The following is a 23,306-nucleotide window of genomic DNA, read 5'->3' on the forward strand; positions in this document are numbered from 1 at the left end:
AATTTTCATCTTTTTGATATATACCAAAACTCTCTTATGCTTCATCAGGTTATTTAATCCCTGAACATTAAAAGTAGCAAATTTCAAATTTGACATATCTAATACAATTACTAAATACCAAAATACCAAAAATAATCACAAAATTAATAATAACAAAGAAATTTAAATATTTAGGCCCTCCAAGTAAAAGTAATATTCGTTAAAAAATTTTTTAAAAATCAGCAAAAAACAATAAATCCCCCCCCCAAAAAAAAACTACCAAAAGGTTGTAACTCCCTAAAAAAACTGGATGTGGATTACCCACAGAGAAATCAGTGCAATTCCCTGCTCCCCAGCCAGCCAATCAAAAATATTAACATATTACAAGAAAAAAATATTCAGCCTTGAGATTCCAGTCCGGATGATGAACTTATTTCAAGAGTAGGTAAACTCTTTCCATTCCTATTCTTTCCATTTCTGCCATTTTTCCCTTTTCCAAAACCATCAGGTTTTCTTTTAGGAGATAGTGGTGGACTTCATCTTTGTCCTCTGACATCTGGTAGCAAGTTAGCAAAAACCATTGCTTCATGTTCACTCTCAAAGAATTGAGATGGATAATTTCCATAGAACACTTTCAACACAGCGGGATAATGAAAAGCAAATTTGTAACCTTTACACCATAAAACATCCTTAACTGGATTAAATTCACATCGGCGTCTAATAACATCTTGACTCTAATCAGGGTAGAAGAAAACTCTGCTATTCTGAACCATCATTGGAGCTTGCCTTTGTCTTGCATTTTGAACTGCAAGTCGAAGAATTGTCTTTCTATCCAAACAGTTCAAACAGCGAACTATCACAGCTCTTGGGGGTTGACCAGGTTGTGGTGTTCTTCTTAAAGCTCTATGTGCTCTTTCTAATACCAATCCATCAGGGAAAGACTTTTCCCCTAACATCTGAGGGATCCAATTTTTAAAATATTTGACAGGATCTTGACCTTCTATACCTTCTGGCAAACCCACAATTTTCACATTATTTCTTCTGCTTTGATTTTCCAAATAGTCTATTTTTTTTTGTTAATTCTCTTTCCTGGTCTCCTAAATCTTTAACTGATTTTTCCACCTTTACTATTGTTTCTGTATTGGATTGTACTTGTTGTTTACATTCAGAAAAGGAAATTTCAAATTTTTAAAAATTTTCCCAATTTTCTTTAGCTTCTGCCTTAACCGCAGTTAAGTCTGATCTCATATCTGTATTCATTTGAACCAGCTGGTTCAATTGACCAGTAATGATATCCAAATAGGAAGCAATACCTTCAAGCATCATGTAAACAGGCTGAGATGCAATTTGGAATGGAGAATCCGGTTCCGTAATTTGTAACTCACTTTCTTCCATTTCCTGTGCAGTGGCCGAGTAAGGTAAGTCCTCTTCTGTTTGTACTTCAAAGGGCAGCATTTTAGTTGTTTTACTGCGGGTTTGGACACCCAATGATGGCCCCCCCGACTTCCTCAGGGGGTCGTCGCTGTCCTCCCCACTCAGACCATTTTTTAATAAAATTACGAAATCCTCCGTAATTAGTAGGGTTACTCACATCCACAGTCGTAACATTACAGTCCTCTTTCTCCACGCTCCCTGGATCTCTTCCAAAGGGGTTGTTCTTTGTAACAAGCCTCCAGGCTTGTGCCCAGCTTCTCGGGAGTGTGCTTCTTCCTCCAGAAAACAGGTCGAACCAGTGCCATCTTGAGATTGGTAAGTAACTGTTGCTTTAACTTTTGTCCCCACCAGTGATCGCTGAAGCTTGGAGATTGCTGAAATCACGTCCGAGGCTGATCCAGGTCGTTTAGGCCCCAATTCCTCTGCACTTCGAAACTGTATTTTCTTTTGTAATTGAGACTTTTTTTAAAACATTAGCAGCCATAATGACTCACTAAGACAGCAAACTAAAAACTAAAATTTTAAAATTGAAAATAAAGGGTTAAAAAATGGGTACTTAAAAGTCTGACCAGGGAGGACAGGGATCACACATCTAGTCTCCACGCCATCACGCCAAGCACCCCCCCCCCTACTTTTTTTTTAGGTTGTTTTTACTTTCTCCTTCTTGGTTACCATCTTCTTTCTCTTCTCTGTAACTTTATCTTTTATTTCTTATATTTTATTTTAGTTGTGCTTTGTCTTTTCCTATTTTTCTGGAGAGGGCTGGTTTTCCCGACCAGCCACTACTCCATCACATGACTCATCCGATGAAGATCCATGTTAAAACTTATTGCCTTTGCTCCAATGCAATGATGAAATGATTTTGTATTTTTATTTTAAACTACCAACATTTGCAATTTTTCTACTTTGACACAGAGAATATTTCTGCAATTGAGAAAAGTAACCAAGAAAGCCAGAAAGCCTCATATACCAATATTCCTCAAGGACCTTTGTCTCTGCACAAAATCACAACAACAAAACAAATTTTAAAATATTAAGTGCCTGGGGCATTTCAAATATTTGCAAGATGGCACTGAAATCTGTCCAATTAAGTTATTTTTGGACTTCAGATGATCAGTATAATTCACTTGAGAATTCATGAGTATCCTAATTTGTCATTGGTTTTAATTGCTTTCTTCATGCACATCTCCCCTCATCTGACTCCTCTTGCCTAACTCCTTTTTCTCCTACCAATGATTACCACCCACTGTTTTCACACAGTAGCTACGTGTATACGCTTATCATTTAAATGCTCCCCAATGCACATGTTCATCATTCTTGTGACAGATTCCAAAGGCCGATAACCACACAAATAACATGACCTCTCTGATGGAGCTTCTCATCTTTTCCACCCCACATTCTTCTCACACATTTTCACTCTCTTTTCCGCTCCCGTGTGTGCTACTCATTTATATCTTTCCCACTTTGTCCCCTCCTTTGCCTTCCACTCTTATGCACTGTAAGTAACATGACGCAAAGTCCGTGGTGTTGATGCTGAATCTGGATCAGACCATACAAAAGAAATATCGGGTTATTGATTCAGTGTAAGTTGTTGGACACTTGGTTGAAAGAGAGTCAAAGAAAACACCAAAGGATCAAGTAGCTGAGTCTATCTTTAGATGCCATGGAAGCCATGGCTAGAGAGTATATTTGCAACAAGTAAATGTTTAACTACAATTACATAAATAAGTATGTATCCGGCTGGACAAGAGAACATGGAACCGTGCAGCACAGGGATAGGCCCCTTCAGCACATGTCTGCATCGAACATGATGCTGAAACAAGCTCTTTGCTGTAGCTCCTCCATTTCTTATACCTCAGCTCTCATCCCACCTCTCTCTCTCAACAGAACAAGGACACAGACCCTTGGGTCTTCATTTTTCACCCCACCAGCCACTTCATCTGACACATTACCTGTCAACACTTTTGATAACTTGAATGAGATCCCACCATGTCTTTATCTCCCCACCCTTACCCACTTTTCACAGGGATCATTCTCTCCCAGACTCCATTGATTGCTCTTCTCTCTCCACCCACTGTTCCGGCACTTCCCGCTGAAATCACAGGATGCTCATAATGTCTTCACCCTTCAATTCCATCCAGGGGCCCGGACAGACTTTCACATACACATCATCCAACCTAACCTACTGCAATTGGTGTACTGAGTGTGACCCCCCCCCCCCCCGCCCCCACATCAGTGAGTGTTGCACAACAGCAGGTGACTGTTTCACTTGCTCTCTGTCGTCGGTTCAAACTGAAGCTCCAGGTTGTTAATCATTTTAATTCCCCTAACCATCCCCACACAGACATGTCTTCAGCCTCATCAAATGCCAGGATGATGCTGCACGTTCAGGAACTTGAGGAACACAACATGTTCGTCCTGGAATGAAGATCAATTTTTGTAATTTCAAGTAACCAACACTTCTATCTGGTTTAACTCTTGCCATTTCTTCCTGTCCTAATTTTGTTCTTACTTTCTCTCTAATCCAACCCCGCTCCACATGGTCACTCCATCTTTCCCACCATATATCACCTCTTAGCCCTTCCCCACCTTCTTCCTACCTTCTTCCTTCCTCTCTTTTGTCATCTGCTCCATATAGATAATATATATCATAACCCTATCCCACTATAATCTCAATAAATGGTCCCAACCTGAAACGCTGATTGACCATTTCTATGATGTCTGACTCTGTCCTTCTAGCTTCCCTTTGTTCACTCAAAATTCCAGCATCTTCTGTTTTTTGTGTTTATCTCAACTTGATCTTTTCTGCGTGCATATGAACTGTACCCCTCCATACCTAAAAATCTCTTGTATTTGCTTCTACTACTTCTTCTGCTAGCCAATTACAGGCACCAAACACTTTCTGCATAAAACATTGGTATGAACGAATGAATTAATGAATAAGTGAATGAGAGGTGACCTAATGGAGGTCTTCGAGGTAATGAAAGGCACAGATAGGTCACTGTTTCTGTAACAGCGTTGTGATAACTGCTACAATAGCCTGTCTTCACCATAAAATTATAATGCTTAAAGACTAGTCTCAGAAAGACGCAAAATGCAATTTACAAAGCTAATAAATTATGAAAATGGACTCAACTGAATACTCAACATTACTATAACAAAATGACAAATTTTGTAGAGTACAAGTCACATTTATTTCTCGTTCATACCACATAAACATTGCAGTGTACAGTGGAAAATGAGATAACGTTTCTCCGGACTGTGGAGCTGGTTATTTACATGGATAAATTACATCAGAAACTTTTTATAAATAACATTTCACTTATAAATATCATATTATATATACTGGCCCTGTGTAGCCCCAGAGTTCAGAAGCTTCACAGCTTGTGGTTGGGGGGGAGAAAGCTGTTTCGTAATCAGGTTGTGAGGGCCCAAACCCTTCAGTACCTCTTCCTGGATGGCAGGAGAGAGAATAGATTGTGGGAGGGGTGTGAGAAGTCCTTCACAATGTCTGTAGCTTTCCGCAAACAACGGCCGTTATAAATGTTCATCATGGCAGGGTGAGAGATTCCAATGATCACCTCGACAGTACATTAGCAAAAGTTTGAATAATTATGAACTTCATTTTATGAAATTTAGTTGAATAATAGCTAAATTTGCTGAGCATAAAGAATATTTGTCTCATTTTTAACATGGTGGAAGTGTTAAACTAAAAATAATTTAATCTTATAGATGGACATAATCAGTGACATGGTCAAATGCAACACAGAAATATTCTCTCAGAAGATTGTGAAGCTTTGATTTTTTTTTAAACTCCAAAGAGATCAGAGGGCTGAATCATTCAGTACATTCATAGTTGAGAAAGACTGGTCTACAGGGGAGTTGAGGGCTATTATAATGAATAGGCAGGAAATTGGAGTTGAGACCAAGATCAAATGAGCCCCAATCTTATCAAATGGTGAGCAAGCTCAAGGAACACCTGCACCTTTTTCTTGTGGTCCGACAATCTTGTGCCTTCTATCCATTGCATTTAAGTCCAAAGAATAAAAAAAAACCATCATAATGTTTGAAGTAGACTACCCTTTCCAAATCTTAGCCAAGTGAAATGGTTGTGATCTCCCTCTTAACTTCAATTGCTCACGAAATGTTGTCAGAACAAATGATGTGTTCGCCACAAGTGTCGAACAAAATTAGTTTAAAAATTACAATGCTTCAGATGGAATAACACACAGTATCTGAATTTAAGCATCTTTCATTTACTGAATTACAAGATTGAATTGATTACAGCATAATTACTTGACATAATTAACAAATGACTGTATTTTGAACAATGAATTTTTGGGTGACAAAATGTTTGAACCAATTGATTAGGAAATGTGAATTTTGTGTAAATTCAGATGATGAAAAGGCTGATGGAGGAAACAAAAACAATACTGTAGTTCAGAGGTCATAATCAATAGGCTCAAAGCAATCATTTGGTTTTTTTTTGCAGCTAGAAAACAATTGGGAAGATAGCATTATAATGAGGTCCATTTCTGATCAAAGCAAAATGATCAAAGCAACCTGATAATATTCCTTGAATAATGGGGAACTAAGCAGTGGACCAACAAATGTTTTCATCAGCCCATAATTTGTTGCTGTAAAGACCTCGTGAATGGTGAAAGATATTTCTTTCCATTTCTTGGCCATAAAACACCAAGGAAATAAGGCAAGTCTGAGTCCAGGGTTCAGAGGTGGGAGTCAGGATATTAGGATCAGATGAAAGATCAGCCAACAAAGACCGATTTTGGGATGGAGTATTCAGCTGCAGGGGACTAGAGGGCATGGAAGGATGATGATGGGACAGGGAGAGCTGAGAGCTGAGAAGGGACGCCCTAACTGAGGTAAATTCCTCATGAAAAGACAGCCTGATGGATCAGGTCTATTTTAAGTAAGGGTCAAATTTCACAACATTGTGAAAGCCTGTTCCTGGATAGCTGACCTCCACGATCCATGGGGCATAATGACATGACAGATAATCTATCCAAGCGATGTCCAGTTACATTATTCACATTTTAGACCAACAGATGGTGAGAAGAAAAAGTGCAGCCTTTGTGAAATTTGCCATTCGCCTATAATTTTCCTTTTCAAATTTTTTTTCTCTTCCTACAATGCTGTCACAAAGAACATTCACCAAACATATGAATATAGATGGCAATATGTAGTCCAAATTCTGAAGCACCTGCACAAAGGGCAAATCTCCATATTCATCAACATTGGTCATCCTTCAATTCGAAGAAGGCATGTACGCAGTTCATCTGTAGTCACAAAGGTGACTGCAGTCCAAGTCTGGAAGTGCAGAGTCCAGCACAATGGTGGCACTGGAAGTCCATTGTAATAACTGTGGCTGCTGCTTTGTGACGCTGATCACAGTTTTTCCATCAGTTTTTGGTAGTAACTGTCTTCAAAACCAGTGTAGGCTTCATAGCACCAGGGTTCACCAACAGGTTCTGTCAGCAGCTGCAGCTTCTAGTTCTCTTGGCCGGATGCCACAGTTTCCTTCACAGGGTCTTTATAGCACTTGTATGGTTGACCTTGAGATTTCCTTCCACTCTTCAGTTCACCATAGAGCAGCTGGTAAGGGACACGGTGGTTGTCCATTCTGATGACGTGTCTCACCTACTGCAACTGGGCTTTGATAATCATGGACTAATGCTGGTGGATTTCGCACAACCCAAGACCTCCACGTGGGAGAGATAGTCTTGCCAACGGATGCCAAAAATTGAACAGAGGGCTTGCATGTGGAATTTCTCCAATTGTTTGACCACAGCTCTGTAGTCTTTTAACTTTGTGGAGACATTATGTTGATTGAGCACTCTGGTATGCAGCCTCCCCAGAGCCTGGCTGATGCTGGAGTCAATTCCTTTGTCCAAAGACCCATCACTCAAGATGATGATCTCCAAGTATTTGAAGCTGTTTACATTTGTCACCTGGGTGTCATCAACAATGATGGTGTTGGTGTTTGGCACGAATTGATAGAGTACTTCAGTCTTGGTCAGCATTAACTGTAGATCATTGTGTTTGTGCGCCAAAAGCACAATAATTGTTCAAATGATAAACAATTGACTCTCTTGGAAACAGACTGATGAAGACAATATCTTAAATCCCTTTTGTTATTGCACCAGATGTTGACATAGGAAAGTATGGCTTTCATTTTTTTTAAAAACACCAAGTAATTGAAACCTTTCAAGCAGGTGACAACATTGCTCTTGAAACCCAGGCTTCTTTGTCCTTTGTAGCCACTACCAGGAAGCATCTTATCAGTGGTTACCAAACATGGTGAGTGAGCCATTTTGTCTTGGAGAGAGGACAAAAGCCTGTTCAACTAATACACATCCTTTTCACCAGTATCTATTGAAGACTGACACATGAAACATCATCCATTTCCCTGACACAAAGTTGCTTATGGAGCCTAATCAAACACAGATGAGCAGCCAGTTATAGACTTGAGCAGCAAACCTTTCCAGGACAAACGATGGAAAAAGGCACAAAATGAGCAAAATCTCATTCAAACAGAATATCTCAGGTTTTAACTGTCAATAAATTCATATCACTCAAGTCCTTTATGTCAAATTATTTTCAGTAGTCTTTCAACATTAAATTATGAACATTACAAATGACTATCATACATTAAGCGAAAGGGAAAATAAGGCAAGATGGTAAAAGAACAACGCAGAATAAAAACAAACATTTTTATTAACATCTTCCTCTTCTTAGGCAGGATGGTTTACTTCCACTCGAGCTCTGAAGTGGCTGATGAGGCCAATAGGGAACCTGCAAACTCTGCCTAGTGTTGGGCAAAATGCATTCAAAGTACCCCAGAAGGGTTCGACGCTATAAATAACCCAACATTAAAGCAAACACTTCCATGACAACCTTAAATCCTGTACGAAGGAAAAGGGTCACCAAATCTTTCATATCTGTTCACTCCTGGTAAAATTACTCCTACATTTCAAATATTAATATTCAACTTAACTTAAAAGACAACTATCAACCCCCTTTTCTGTTATGGCAACTCTTGGAGTATGTCACAGTTTAAAATTGTTGATGCTCTGTAAAAGACATTTGACGAGCTTTAAATTTATTACATTTGTTTCAATTTTAAGCCAAACTTTCAAAAATACCTTCCTAAATTTGTTGCTATCCTTTCAGATAGCTGCAAAATGTCAATGCTCTCAATTTTTGTAAATGTAGAGAAGTTACCATGCAGTCACATAATTGACCACTGTGAAGATTTGAAAAATCCTACTTCAGCAAAGTATGCCTGAGCTTTTTATAATTACACGAGAGGCCCCAATGCCCTGCAAAAATTAGATGACCCTAGAATCTCAGGTTTGCAGGCACAGACATATTTCAAAGGCAAAATATAGACAGCAGCATACTCACCATAATCAGTGATCTTACAGGACACCAGGTATAGTTCCTTTAGGTTTTTTCCTTCCTTAGCTATGAATTCCACACATCTACAAAAACAAAGCAAGTCACTCATTTATTACAAATTGGAGTCAAAGGTTTAAACTATTAAGTAAAACAAGCTGATGACACAAAGCAAAATGGTGAATTTTCCCCATGATTACCGATTCTTCCGATCCCCAATGTAGACAGCCGCTTCTATTGGCTGTCTGCACCCGCTGCAACCACTGTACTCGACACGACGCTATTGCGCATGTGCAAATCCTTGCAAAGCACGCTAGTTTAAAAAAGGAGACAAAGTTTGGCTGGTGGCTCCTGTTGTACATTGTATTGTTGAATTTAACATTAAAGGATTTGTCAGAGGTTGCCACTGTGTTGTCTGGTTATTCGATGCATCAACAAACACCCAGTATCAAGGCAACAATAACTCAGTATCAGAGTCACGTGATGCTGAGGAAGGAGTAGAAGGGAAATACCTGAGGTCCAGGAAAAATAGAGTGAATTGAGTAAAAAAAAACAGCCAAAAAAGTCTTCAGAATCTAAAAAAAAGAAGAGAATATTGAAAGAAGCAAAGGAATACCACAGAATTGGAAAGAAGGACAAAAAGATCGCTTTAAAAGAAGTCTCGACATTAGTACCCCGCGAGACTGAAGAATGGCGGACTCGTGGCGGGGAAGATGGCGGAGCCTTCCCAACGTATCCAGAGGCAGGGGAAGAGAAGTCGGGATCGCAACCCTTCTCAGCAGGTGGATGGATTGCCTGCCTGAGACCCCGAAAGTAGACGACCACGCACACTAGCAGGCTCAGGGGAAAAAAGCGCAGACACCGCCAGAGAGGGGGCAACGCTGGTGCTCCAGGGTGAGCCCTGCATGCAGAGAGAGAGAGTAGGGTGGAAGGCAACGTCAGCAGTGGGAGTGGCAGTGGGGTGATGGGAGGCATAGGAGACAGCTATTCCGTGCCAAAAGATCGGGGGGGGGGGGAGGGAAAAGGCGCAAGTAGTGCCACAAAAGAGACCCTACCTGCGGAGTGGAGTGAACTTTGCGGACAGCAGCAGGGATGCGGCAGTGACATAGGCAAGCTCCAGCCTGCTGCGCGTGCACCAGGGAGCAGCAGGGCAGGGAGCCATAGAGAGGAGGAGGATAACCTGTCATCATTGATAGAGAAGAAAAGAAAAGCAGGACTGAAAGAAAGAGAGGGACAAATCTTTCATGTCTTTTTACACGGCAGAAAAATATGTTAATTGGGGGGGGAATTTTAATTCCTGCCAGGATCTGGCATTGAATAAATTGGTGGAAAAAGTGACAAGAGCCAGGGCAGCATAAACAACTCTAGCTCCCATGAAAGAGTTGAATCTGGTGGATGCTGGGAGACATTGGCATCCGAGAGAGGGGAATTATTCCTTTAACTCAAAACAACATGATTCCTACACCAGAATTGACTTGTTTCTAGCCTCACCCAAGCTAGAGAATAGAATTGTAGAAACTGAGTACACAGCAAGGTTATTATCTGATCATTCTCTATTGACTTTAACTGTTGTCATGCCAAACAAACGCACTACGGCGTACAGGTGGCACCTTAACCCGTTGCTATGGAAAAAGCTGTAATTCTGTAGTTTCATTAGAGCTCAAATAGAAATATTTTGAGAGGCAAGCTGTACTTCCACTGCCGACGAATTTCTGTTATGGGATACATTAAAAGCTTACCTGAGAGGACAAATCATTGGATACAATAAAGACATTAAAAAAGAGTATATGAGGGAGGTCAATGAATTGGAACAAGAAATAACTCAATTGGAAAGGGATTGTCAAAAATCAGGCCCTGAGAAAGAATACAGAATACTACCACACCATGCAAACAAATAAAATGGAAAAAGCGATGTGGAAATCCAAACAAAGGTACTATGAGCTAGGAGAAGGAGCCCATATGGTATTATCTTGGCAGTTGATAGTGGAGAAAACCGCAAGAACAATTAATACAATGCAAAAAGAGGCAGACAGAATCTCCGATAAACCAAAATAAATAAATGAAGAAATTAGGCAGTGCTATATGCAATTATATATATCTGAATCAATGGGTGATTTTGATAAAATAGAGGAATTTCTGTCTAATTTGGAATAATAAAATTTAGAGCCTGAGGAGGGGGAGGATTAGATACTTCCTTCTTCAAGGAAAAAAATAGTAAAAGCACTAAGCTTGCGACAGACCACTAAGTCTCTGGGAGAGGACAGGTTCCCTCCAGAATTCTACACAGAATTTAAGGACCTGTTGATACCATTGTTCATGGACTTTGTGGAACAGGCAGCTGAGACCCATACTCTTATGGAAACTTTTTCAATTACAATAATTATGGTAATTCCTAAAAAGGATAGCGACCCACTAATGCCATCCTCCTATTGGCCAATGTCACTTTGGATTATAAAATGATAGCCAAAGCTCTGGGAAATAGATTGGCTCGGTACCTGCCAAAGTTAATAAATCCAGATCAGGAGGGGCTCGTGCAGAAAGGCAATCGGCAGACAATATAGGTAGATTACTTAGTATAATACTCTGGCATAATCAAGGGCGGACTTTAGTACAGCCGTGGCATAGGACATGGAAAAAAACTTTGATAGACTTCTTGATTAAAGTGTTGGGACAATCTTTATAAATTGGGTCAAAGCTCTGTATTATAAACCCAAGGCCAAGGTTGTTATCAATGGGCATATATCTTCAGCTTTCCCACTGACTATGTCTAGCTGTTCCCAGCTCTATTCATATTAGCTATTGAACCATTAGCAGAACCCATTCGTTAGGATCCAAGCATTAAGGGATTTAGAGTGGGCCAGGAAGAACTCAAAATCAACTTATTTGCAGATGATGTGTTAATATATTTGACAGAGCCGGTAGGGTCATTGGCCAGGTGACAGATCATACTGGAGGATTATGGTAAAATCTCGAGATACAAAATCAATTATGATAAGACTGAGATAATGCCACAAACAAAAGGCATTTATGAGAAATACCAATGAGAGACGAAGTGGCCACAAAAGGAGTTTAGTATCTGGGGATTAGGGTGGCCAAAAATATACAAAATTTATATAAAGTGAATTACCTCCCTCTGCTTAGGAAAATTGAGGAGGATCTCCACAGATGGACAAACTTGCCCATGACATTGGTGGGCAGGGTCAACTGCATAAAAATGAACGTGATGCCAAGACTATAGTACCTTTTTCAATCTTTGCCCAAGCCATTGCCCCAGAGTTTCTTTAAGACACAATGGATGAGTCCGATAGTTTCTTTGGAGGAATAAGGTAGCCACAGTCTCCATGGAGAAATTGACGGGATTACAGTCTGAGAGGAATGAGGCCCCCAGATTTCAAAAAAATACTATTAGATGGCCCAGTCAAGGTTTATCGCTTCATTCTTTGAGGAGGACGGTATACCTTCCTGGGCACAAATCGGTCTACACACAGTAGGAGAGAAGATAGCAGGAAAAATCATACATAAATGGGACACTAAATTAATAACCCAAAAAAACAGGCAGCCTTATATGAAAGCACACAATTCAAATGTGGCAAAAGATAAACTAGATGATCGAGTTGAGTGGATAAATCTCTAGGTGCTGATGGGAGCTATTCCAAAATGTTAAGGAAGCAGAGGAGGAGATGGTTGGGGCTTTGCAAGAGATTTTTGCATCTACAATAGCCATGATAGCTCCTGTTGTTTTCTTGTTCAGATTTGGTAATAGGGTTAAGATGAGAAACCACATGGTAGTGAAATTTACATCAGTGGTGAGAAGTTGTTGGAGAAGATTCTGATGGTCAAGACTTGTATTCACTTGGAAAGTTTGTTACCGAAGGAACAGCTAGAAGATGGAATTCAGCAATATGGATAAGGGGGTGATGAACACATTCGGTATTGTTGCCTTCATTGGCCGAGGCACTAAGAATAAGAGATCGTGTTGAGACTGTACGAAACATTGGCTTGACTGCACTTTGAAAATCAAAGGAAGGATGTAGTATTAATACACAAAGTACAGATTTATCAGGCTGCTGTTTGGATTGGAGGGCTATAGTTGCGAGGAGAGGTTGCATCGGCTGGGTTTATTCACCCTAGATTGTAGGGAGCTGAAGAGGTCCTTAGAGAGTCTTATAAAATTATGAGAGGCAAACATAGAAAAGATAGTAGTATTCTTCTTCCCAGTGCAAAAGTACAGGACACTGGTTTAAGGTGAGAGGTTAGGTTTTTGACACATAGGATGGTCATCATCTGAAACAAGCTGCCAGAAGTGATACTGGAGAAAGATACAATTACAATCCTTCAAAAGCATTTCAACGGGACTTGGGAAAAAAGCCAACTGGGCCCTAATACAGCTGAATGTGATTGGTGTGGTCCTTGTGGACGAGATGAGTTGAATGGGCCCATTCGTGTACTATCTTCATCTCGGATACATTACTTATGCAGGAGGATTGGCCAACAGTCATCCTTAATAGAAGGACTTTTTTTTAAAAAATCAGCGAGTTTGCACAGACTTCTTGCATCTTGATCCACTTAGCTTTCTCTTATACAACCAAAACAATACCCCTTTCTACAGCATTCCAAAAACAGCTGCTTGACAAAATGTTTAGATTTGAAGTGGACAGTCATACTTATCAGGCAAGAAATAAAACCCACTATTCACATCAATTACCATGATGCGGGTGAGAGTACCTTTCGTATTTTTACTTGAGGCAGAAACAGCTGTGCATACTCACTAATGTTAAGAAATTCAAGACAGAAAATATATAAAATCGATCAGATTTATTGAGGCAAAAGCAACAACATGGTTACTGCTGTGATTGGATTATACATTGAAGTTATCATTGGATAGATATAGTGCAGATGAAAGCCATCGAGATCTTCATGTCCATGCCAGCCACTGCCATAGCAACCTAATTGTTCAACACCCCTCCCCCATCCATTCTTTGTATCCTTACTTCACTGTATATTTATCTAATTTCCTCTTGAAAGCCACAATAGAACTTGCCCTCACCACATCTGCAGACGGGCGTTCTAGGTTCCAAATACAAGCTGAGTACAATAGCTTTTCCTCATGTCATTTTAATTCTCTTTCCTTTTCTTTTATATCTATGACCTCAGTCCTCGACTCCTTCACCAATAGGAAGTGCTTCCCAATATTCACTCTGTCCAGGCTCTTCAGCATTTTATACACTTCTCCTTTCAGAGTTTTCTTTTCCAAAGCAAGCTTACAACTTGTCTGCTATCCATGTAATTGTACCTGCTCTTTGTAGGAAAGCCAATTCCGAATTCACACAGCCAAAGTTCCAGGCATCCAATGCCTCATGACTTTCTGAATGAGGCAATCATGAGGGGCCTTGTCAAAAGCCTTACTAAAATTCATATAATCCACATCTATCACCCTAACTTAATCAATTTATTTTGTCACTTCCTCAAAAACCTCAATTACGCTTGTGAGGTATGACTCTCCCTGAGAAGACTATGCTTTTCTAAATGTTCATAAATCCTGTCCCAAAGATCCCTCTCCAATAGTTTGTCCACCACTGATGCAAGACACGTTGGTTTATAATTCCCAGGTTCTCCTGTTTTAAACAAGGGGTTCACATTTCCCATTCTCCCCTGTGACTGGGAGGATGCAAAAATCATTGCCAGTGCCCCAGCAAACTCTTCCCTCATCTCCTGAAGTAACCTAGAGTATATCTGTTCCGGCTTTGTGGATTTATCAATCTGAATGTTTTTAAGAATATCTAGCACTCCCTTTTTCTTAAGATCAACATGCTCCAGCATGTTCTACACTGAACCCATATTTTCCCATGTCTGTCTCTCTCTCTCATGAACACTGAAGCAAAGTATACACTTCGGACCTCCAGGCACATGATACTCCCTTTATCCTTAAGCGGACCGACCTTCACTCTCATAATTTCTCCGTTCTTCGTGTATGGATAGAATGCTTTAGGGTTTCCCTAATCTGACTTGCTAAGGCCTCCTTGTGCCCCATTTTAGCTCTCTTAAGTTTCTTCCTGGCTACCATACAATTCTCATGAACCCTTCCTGACTTTTGCTTCCAATGTATGTTTTTTTCTGCCTCTTAACCAGCTGTCACATCTCTATTGTCAACCATGGTTCCCTTATCCTATCATCTTTTCCCTATCTCAGTGGCACATCCTATCCAGAACACCATGCAAGTGGTCCCGAAATATCCTCCATATTACTTCTATGTTTTTCCCTGAGAACATCTGTTCCCAATTTACTCTCCCTAATCCCTTTATAATTAGCCCTTCCCTGATTAAACTTTTTATCATTTCTTCTTCTCCAATCCTTGAACACAGCAATGCTAATTGTCAAAGAGTTGTGGTCCCTGTCACCAAAATGCTCCCCCACTGAGAGGTCTCTCACCTGACCAGCTTCATTACAGTACTCAATCTAGTCTGGCCTCTCCTCTTGTCAGCTTGTCAATTAACATGTGATCAAAAACAGAAATAGGCTTCCAAGTCAGTTAGAGGAGGCAATCTGAGAAAATTTACAAAACAATTAGCTCAACACCATGAATGAAAATGTATTCGTATTGAGGAACAGATTCCATGAAAACTTGTGAAGGAACATTTCAACTCTCTAGTAGTGTATTTATCCTTATTTTTCTAGATGACAACGAATTCAACAATCAGAAAATATGGTATATTAACTTTGGGATAAAATTTGCACAAAATGTGCTATTCTTGTTTGTGAAAGTATCATTAAGAGGTAGTATCCCCAGAAACATACGAGAGAGGAAGAGCTTTGAGGGGAAAATTGTGTAGAAAGACATCATTACAGCAGGAACTTGCTAAAATGTAGTTAGAATCTGATCATTTGAGGCAATCAGTAATACATATCTATCTATGGATAAATTTGTGCCAATAAATCTAAAACTTGGCACAAATGAGAGTTGAACATAGTTAATTAGAAAGTACAACCAAAGTTTTTGGCAGCAGATTGCAGTCCTAAGAGGCCTTGTTACTGTTTATGATGTACTCACAACATAGGGAAAACTAATTAGAATGGTCACAAACTGGTTATCATCCCTCACTTTCCAAGTCAAGGGACTTCAGATTACTCCAGAGTTTAGAGTAAATTGTGTCTTAAGAGACACTTAAATAACTAGATTTTTAACTGTCTCTGATCATATTTTTGTTATGAATGTATACAAGTTTAATACACAAAGGTACTGGAGAATCTCAGCTAGTCATGCAAAGATATATAACCAATGTTTTGGGCCCGAGCCGTAAACGTTCCATTTTCAGACTCTTTTCTCACAAAAATGTAATTTTCTACGAAGCATCACACATACTGTACCATCTTAAACCAACCAATAAGAGTAAATATGTCTGTGATGGACTGGTTTAAGCATAAAGTGAAATAAGGGGTTGTTATCATTAGTTGTTGTCAGATCACAAGTTGAATGGCAGAATTCAAACATGACATTCCATTATCATTGTGAAACCTGTCCTGTTCTGGCACCAACAAAGCAAAAAAGTGCATTAAACAGTTGCTCAATCTAAACTGGCATGAAGAGAAGTCAATACAATGATCGCGGTGATTGGGTCAACATTAATGAAAGAATGAAATGTGGAAGGAAACTTTGAAATTTTATTTTGCATGACACAGTGTAATGCAGAACATAAGAAGGTTAAAAAAAGTGTCTAAGATATTTTCTCAAATTCAGGTGCTTTCATTATTATATGTGATGCAATCCATAATTTTTTTTAACAGCAATCATTTCCCAACTGCAACCAACCATTTGATTTTATTACAATTCAGTATTACACTGTTCTAAATAAAATCACTAAAAGAAATCTATACTTAATTCAAATGATATATATTTTGGGAAAAGTCAGCAAAATTTCTACAGGAACGACAGAAAGGTAATACACTTAGACCCATGAGTCTTATATTTCGTATGCAAATTGACAACTTTACAGACATGGTGATTTACTGGCAGAAGCATCTTCAATCAAATTAAAACACTTCAGGGTTGATTTCAAAATCTCTCTTTTTTGCTTTCACAACCAGGGATTTGCAATTTCAACAAAGGTAAATGGAACTGTATCTGGTGTAGTGTGAGACCAGATTCCATATGAAGGTAATGAGACAAGGGCCTAAATGGTGGCCACAGGTTTGTTTTCTGAATGGACCTAAAAAGGAGAAACTGGCTGAGCCAGCTTGAGCAGGGAATTCAAGAAGCAGTCAACAACATTGATATTGAAGGTACACAAAAGAAAATTGGAGATAAGGAAAATTTCAGAACTAGAACAAAGTGATTGGAAGGTCTTCTTTGGCTTGGCTTCGCGGACGAAGATTTATGGAGGGGGTAAAAAAGTCCACGTCAGCTGCAGGCTCGTTTGTGGTTGACAAGTCCGATGCGGGACAGGCAGACACGATTGCAGCGGTTGCAGGGGAAAATTGGTTGGTTGGGGTTGGGTGTTGGGTTTTTCCTCCTTTGCCTTTTGTCAGTGAGGTGGGCTCTGCGGTCTTCTTCAAAGGAGGTTGCTGCCCGCCAAACTGTGAGGCGCCAAGATGCACGGTTTGAGGCATTATCAGCCCACTGGCGGTGGTCAATGTGGCAGGCACCAAGAGATTTCTTTAGGCAGTCCTTGTACCTTTTCTTTGGTGCACCTCTGTCACGGTGGCCAGTGGAGAGCTCGCCATATAACACGATCTTGGGAAGGCGATGGTCCTCCATTCTGGAGACGTGACCCATCCAGCGCAGCTGGATCTTCAGCAGCGTGGACTCGATGCTGTCGACCTCTGCCATCTCGAGTACTTCGACGTTAGGGATGTAAGCGCTCCAATGGATGTTGAGGATGGAGCGGAGACAACGCTGGTGGAAGCGTTCTAGGAGCCGTAGGTGGTGCCGGTAGAGGACCCATGATTCGGAGCCGAACAGGAGTGTGGGTATGACAACGGCTCTGTATACGCTTATCTTTGTGAGGTTTTTCAGTTGGTTGTTTTTCCAGACTCTTTTGTGTAGTCTTCCAAAGGCGCTATTTGCCTTGGCGAGTCTGTTGTCTATCTCATTGTCGATCCTTGCATCTGATGAATTGGTGCAGCCGAGATAGGTAAACTGGTTGACCGTTTTGAGTTTTGTGTGCCCGATGGAGATGTGGGGGGGCTGGTAATCATGGTGGGGAGCTGGCTGATGGAGGACCTCAGTTTTCTTCAGGCTGACTTCCAGGCCAAACATTTTGGCAGTTTCCGCAAAGCAGGACGTCAAGCGCTGAAGAGCTGGCTCTGAATGGGCAACTAAAGCGGCATCGTCTGCAAAGAGTAGTTCACGGACAAGTTTCTCTTGTGTCTTGGTGTGAGCTTGCAGGCGCCTCAGATTGAAGAGACTGCCATCCGTGCGGTACCGGATGTAAACAGCGTCTTCATTGTTGGGGTCTTTCATGGCTTGGTTCAGCATCATGCTGAAGAAGATTGAAAAGAGGGTTGGTGCCAGAACACAGCCTTGCTTCACGCCATTGTTAATGGAGAAGGGTTCAGAGAGCTCATTGCTGTATCTGACCCGACCTTGTTGGTTTTCGTGCAGTTGGATAATCATGTTGAGGAACTTTGGGGGACATCCGATGCGCTCTAGTATTTGCCAAAGCCCTTTCCTGCTCACGGTGTCAAAGGTTTTGTTCTCTGCATTTTTCTTGGAGCTGTCTGAGGGCAAAGACCATGTCAGTAGTTCCTCTGTTTGCGCGAAAGCCGCACTGTGATTCTGGGAGAATATTCTCGGCGACACTAGGTATTATTCTATTTAGTAGAATCCTAGCGAAGATTTTGCCTGCAATGGAGAGCAACGTCATTCCCCTGTAGTTTGAGCAGTCTGATTTCTCGCCTTTGTTTTTGTACAGGGTGATGATGGTGGCATCACGAAGATCCTGAGGCAGTTTACCTTGGTCCCAACAAAGCTTGAAAAACTCATGCAGTTTGGAATGCAGAGTTTTGCCGCCAGCCTTCCAGACTTCTGGGGGGATTCCATCCATACCTGCTGCTTTGCCACTTTTCAGTTGTTCGATTGCCTTATATGTCTCATCCAGGGTGGGAACCTTATCCAGCTCTAGCCTTAGGGGCTGTTGAGGGAGCTGGAGCAGGGCGGAATCTTGGACTGAGCGGTTGGCACTGAAAAGAGATTGGAAGTGTTCTGACCATCGGTTGAGGATGGAGATCTTGTCGCTGAGGAGGACTTTGCCGTCTGAGCTGCGCAGCGGGCTTTGGACTTGGGGTGAGGGGCCGTACACAGCCTTTAGAGCCTCGTAGAAACCCCTGAAGTCGCCAATGTCCGCGCTGAGCTGGGTTCGTTTGGCGAGGCTAGTCCACCACTCATTTTGGATCTCCCGGAGTTTGCGCTGAAGATGGCTGCATACGCGACGGAAGGCTTGTTTCTTCTCTGGACAGGACGGCTTTGTAAGGTGAGCCTGGTGGGCAGCTCGCTTCTTTGCCAGCAGCTCCTGGATTTCCTGGCTGTTTTCGTCAAACCAGTCCTTGTTTTTCCTGGAGGAGAAGCCCAGTACCTCTTCAGTGGATTGCAGTATGGTAGTCTTCAACTGATCCCAGAGGGTTTCAGGGGACGGGTCCGTGAGGCGGGTTGCATCGTCGAGCTTTGCTTTGAGGTTTGCCTGGAAGTTTCCTCTCGCTTCGTCTGACTGCAGGTTTCCAACATTGAACCTCTTTCTGGGGGCTTTATTGTTCCTGGGCTTTGGTTTGAAGTGAAGGTTGAGCTTGCAGCGAACAAGCCGGTGGTCAGTGTGGCATTCCGCGCTAGGCATGACCCTGGTGTGGAGCACATCTCGTTTGTCACTTTCTCGCACCAGGATGTAGTCCAGGAGGTGCCAGTGTTTGGATCGGGGATGCATCCAGGTGGTCTTAAGGCTGTCCCTCTGCTGAAAAAGGGTGTTTGTAATGACAAGCCGCTGTTCTGCGCAGAGCTCCAACAGGAGGCGCCCATTGTCGTTGCACTTGCCGACGCCATGCTTGCCCAGGATTCCTGGCCAGGTTTCTGAGTCTTTGCCGACACGAGCGTTGAAGTCGCCCAGGATGACAACCTTGTCGGCTGTAGGGGTGCGTTGGATGAGGTTGCGCAGGTCGGTGTAGAACTTGTCCTTTTCTGCTGGTTCCGCCTGGAGGGTTGGAGCATAGACACTGATGAGGGTGATGTGACGCTTGTTTTGAAGGGGGAGTCGCATGGACATGATTCGGTCCGAGAGGCCTGTCGGAAGGTTTTCGAGTTTGGAGGCAATGAAGCTCTTGACCATGAAGCCTACACCAGATAGGCGTCGTTCATCCGAAGGCTTGCCAGACCAGTAGAGTGTGTAGCCCGCGCCGCGTTCTTGGAGGCTGCCTACATCTGCCAGGCGGAAGGTGATCAAGAAAAAAATGTACAATGCCACAAAAAACAAATATAAAATTTAAAAATTGAGGCATTAAGGGTCATAGACCCATGGATCATCAGTGGATAGGATGGCAAGTAGGATTTCCCGCAAGTTTATTGACCTCAATTCAAGTGAAAGATAAAATGTTATCAAGGAGAGTATTTGATTTATCACAGACAATGTTTGAAATACTCATCTGTGGAATTAGAAACTTCATTAATGTTTCACTGATCCCTCATTTCTCTTTCCACAAATATTGCCAAACCTGATGAGTGTTTCCATTCGTATTTTCAGCATCTGTAGTTTTTCTCAAGTATTTGAATAATTGAGTCAAAAGGTAACAAGGGCATCGAGGGTTTCAGCACCCAACCCCAACCAACCAATTTTCCCTTGCAACCGCTGCAATCGTGTCTGCCTGTCCCGCATCGGACTTGTCAGCCACAAACGAGCCTGCAGCTGACGTGGACTTTTTACCCCCTCCATAAATCTTCGTCCGCGAAGCCAAGCCAAAGAAAGAATCGGAAATATAAGGGAAAGGCGCACACAATGCTGAGATGTTCACACATCTCACCAGTCACAGCTTTCAAAAAGCAAACATAAAGATGTCTATTAATACAACCTTCACATTCCTACAAAGTAACAAAAAAACTCCTTTGAAGAGAAAAAATAACCTTGTAGTAGAAGATGAATAAAAGCAGCACTTCCAAAGAGAAGCTAAACAATCAATCACTGGCATGGAACTATCATGCCAGAAAGCTGTAAAGAATGCTGAATCCTCAAAGGTTTAAAAGTCAGAAACTACTTATTTAACGATGTCCAAAGTTACTTTTTCCAAACTTAGGGTGAAGGAGGAAGGCTTCCCCCCCCCCCAACCCCCACCCCCACCCCCCCCCCCCCACCCCCCACCACCCCCTCTCTCTTTGGTGGGAGATTCCTTGAATTAATTCTTTTACTGTGTGGAGGAAAGGAATAACATCAACCACATCTATAATCAACTTACCCATGTTTACTCAGATGGCTCTAATAGATAAACTACATCAAATCAATCTAATTAAGCAGCCAATATTGATATCAACCATTTAAATCTTGGACTCAATTTCCTGGGCAATGTTACTGGAGAACCTTCCTTGGAAAATTTGGTGACATTTATTTGAAGCGCTTTTGTTCAGCAAGCAAAATAACTTTGCTTCAATTGTGCTTTTTCAGGAACATACCTGTCTGGAGTTGGGAATACAAAGGTGGGTTCCTTCATTTTGTGCCAGCACCACCCTCTCCTCCCCATTCCCAAGAGGCAAGGGCCTTCGTAACTCGTAACCCTCCACCATGGTCACTCCATCCCCAGTTACCACCCCAAACCCCATCAACTCATAGTCCAACTCTCAAAATAACCCAACATTGATTATTTCCAGGTCTAAACCCAAAACCTCTAATAATGGTGCAACACAATCACTGACTGGGAACACTGCCACCCCAACAACCTGACCTAACAGGGCATTTCTCCTTTCTTGCTTTATGATGGTCCCATGTCCTTGGGAAAATGTGGGATGGGAGACACAGGAGAGTGCAAATGGTGGAAACTGGAGCAAACATGGCATGTTTAGCTTGGTAGTTAGCGTAATGCCATTGCAGCACCAGTCACCTGGGTTCAAATCTGACGTTGGTCAATATAAGGAGTCTGTATATTCTCTCCATGTCTGCATGTTTTCCCCAGGTGTTCTGGTTTCCTCCCACCCTCCAAAATATACAGGGTGGAAGGTGAATTTGGGCGTAATTGGGCAGCATGGGTTTAAACGGCCGGAATCTGGTTCTACTGTGCAGTAAATAAATAAATAAATTGATAGATAAATAGAATTCTGCAAGAAGTCAGAATAAAGCAGCAAATATGGAGGCAAAATATGGTTGACATTTTGGGATGAGACCCTGCATCAGGACTGACAGCACACATGGTAGATGGTCATATATAGTAATGAGAGGGAAGGGTGAGACAGAAGTGTGTAAGCAATATATGTAACAAGGTGAGAGGAGTGATAGGCAGATGGAGTCAGGTAAGGGAGGAGGAGGGGGTGTGCCGAGATATATATTGGTAGGTGATAGATGAATCACATGAATGATGGGCAGATGGAAACAGATGGGGAGAGGGAATAGATACGAAAGGTGAACAGGTGGATCAATATATGGATGGTGGGCAGACTGAACTACATGGCAGCAGATGGGTGGGAAAGAGTTACACTGAGATAATATGGTTACTGCACTGAGAACAGAGGACTAGGAGAACTCCATCTCTGTTCTGTCTGGGGAGAGAAGAGTGGAGAGCAGATATATGGGATATGGAGGAAAAGACAAACAGGGCTCCATTAATTTTGGTGAAGAGGAAGTCACATTTCCTGAAAGAGGATATTTCGGAAATGAAATTTACTCTGTACGTATCAGGCCATCTTGAAACTCAGAGCACCAATGCTCTGTTTCTCAAGGCCATCCTGAAAACAATGGACTGGTGCTCTCTCTGCAATGAACAGAGTAGTGAATCCTTTGCCCAACCAGTCTGTGTACTGCCTTTTGCCACTTCTGTTAACTCCAATGGGATCCCATCATCAGCCATATCTTACCCCCTCCTAATCTTCCCACTTTGCTCTGGGCCCATTTTCTCCACGACTCCCTGGTCTTTTCATCCCTTTTCACTCACTGCTTCCTGACCCTTGTAATTTTCCCCCTGCATCTGCAGGAGATGTAACTCTTGCCCCTACAGCTCCTCTCTCACCATGATCATGAACACTGATGAGGCAGAGATTCATGTACGCCTTCTTCAAACAGGTCTCCGTACAGCTTCCTCTCCACCAACAAGACCAAATGTATACTTGGCGACCATTTTGCAGAACAATGGCCATCCTGAAGTTCCAGCTCCATGTATTTCAACTCGTCTTCCCAATCCCACATCGAGCTGTATGTCCTTGCCTTTCTCCACTGTCACTGTGAGGCCAAACCAAAAACTCTTCTTCAATCGACATTAAAATGAACATTGACATTTCTCATTTATGGTCATCTACATCCCCG

At 41.8% G+C, this 23,306-nt stretch overlaps 1 protein-coding gene across 6 annotated transcripts in view; it reads right to left on the bottom strand.

Annotated features, from left to right (window-relative positions):
- The window catches only part of fbxl17 (F-box and leucine-rich repeat protein 17), a 725,386-nt gene that overhangs the window by 223,049 nt on the left and 479,031 nt on the right, over positions 1-23,306 (bottom strand). For all 6 annotated transcript variants that reach the window (XM_069892541.1, XM_069892540.1, XM_069892527.1 and 3 more), the window contains exon 8: positions 8,839-8,915. In XM_069892541.1, coding sequence (XP_069748642.1) covers positions 8,839-8,915 — 77 coding nt within the window. The remainder of the gene's footprint in view (positions 1-8,838; positions 8,916-23,306) is intronic.

Source organism: Narcine bancroftii, chromosome 1 (genome assembly GCF_036971445.1).
Source record: "Narcine bancroftii isolate sNarBan1 chromosome 1, sNarBan1.hap1, whole genome shotgun sequence".
Classification (NCBI taxonomy): domain Eukaryota; kingdom Metazoa; phylum Chordata; class Chondrichthyes; order Torpediniformes; family Narcinidae; genus Narcine; species Narcine bancroftii.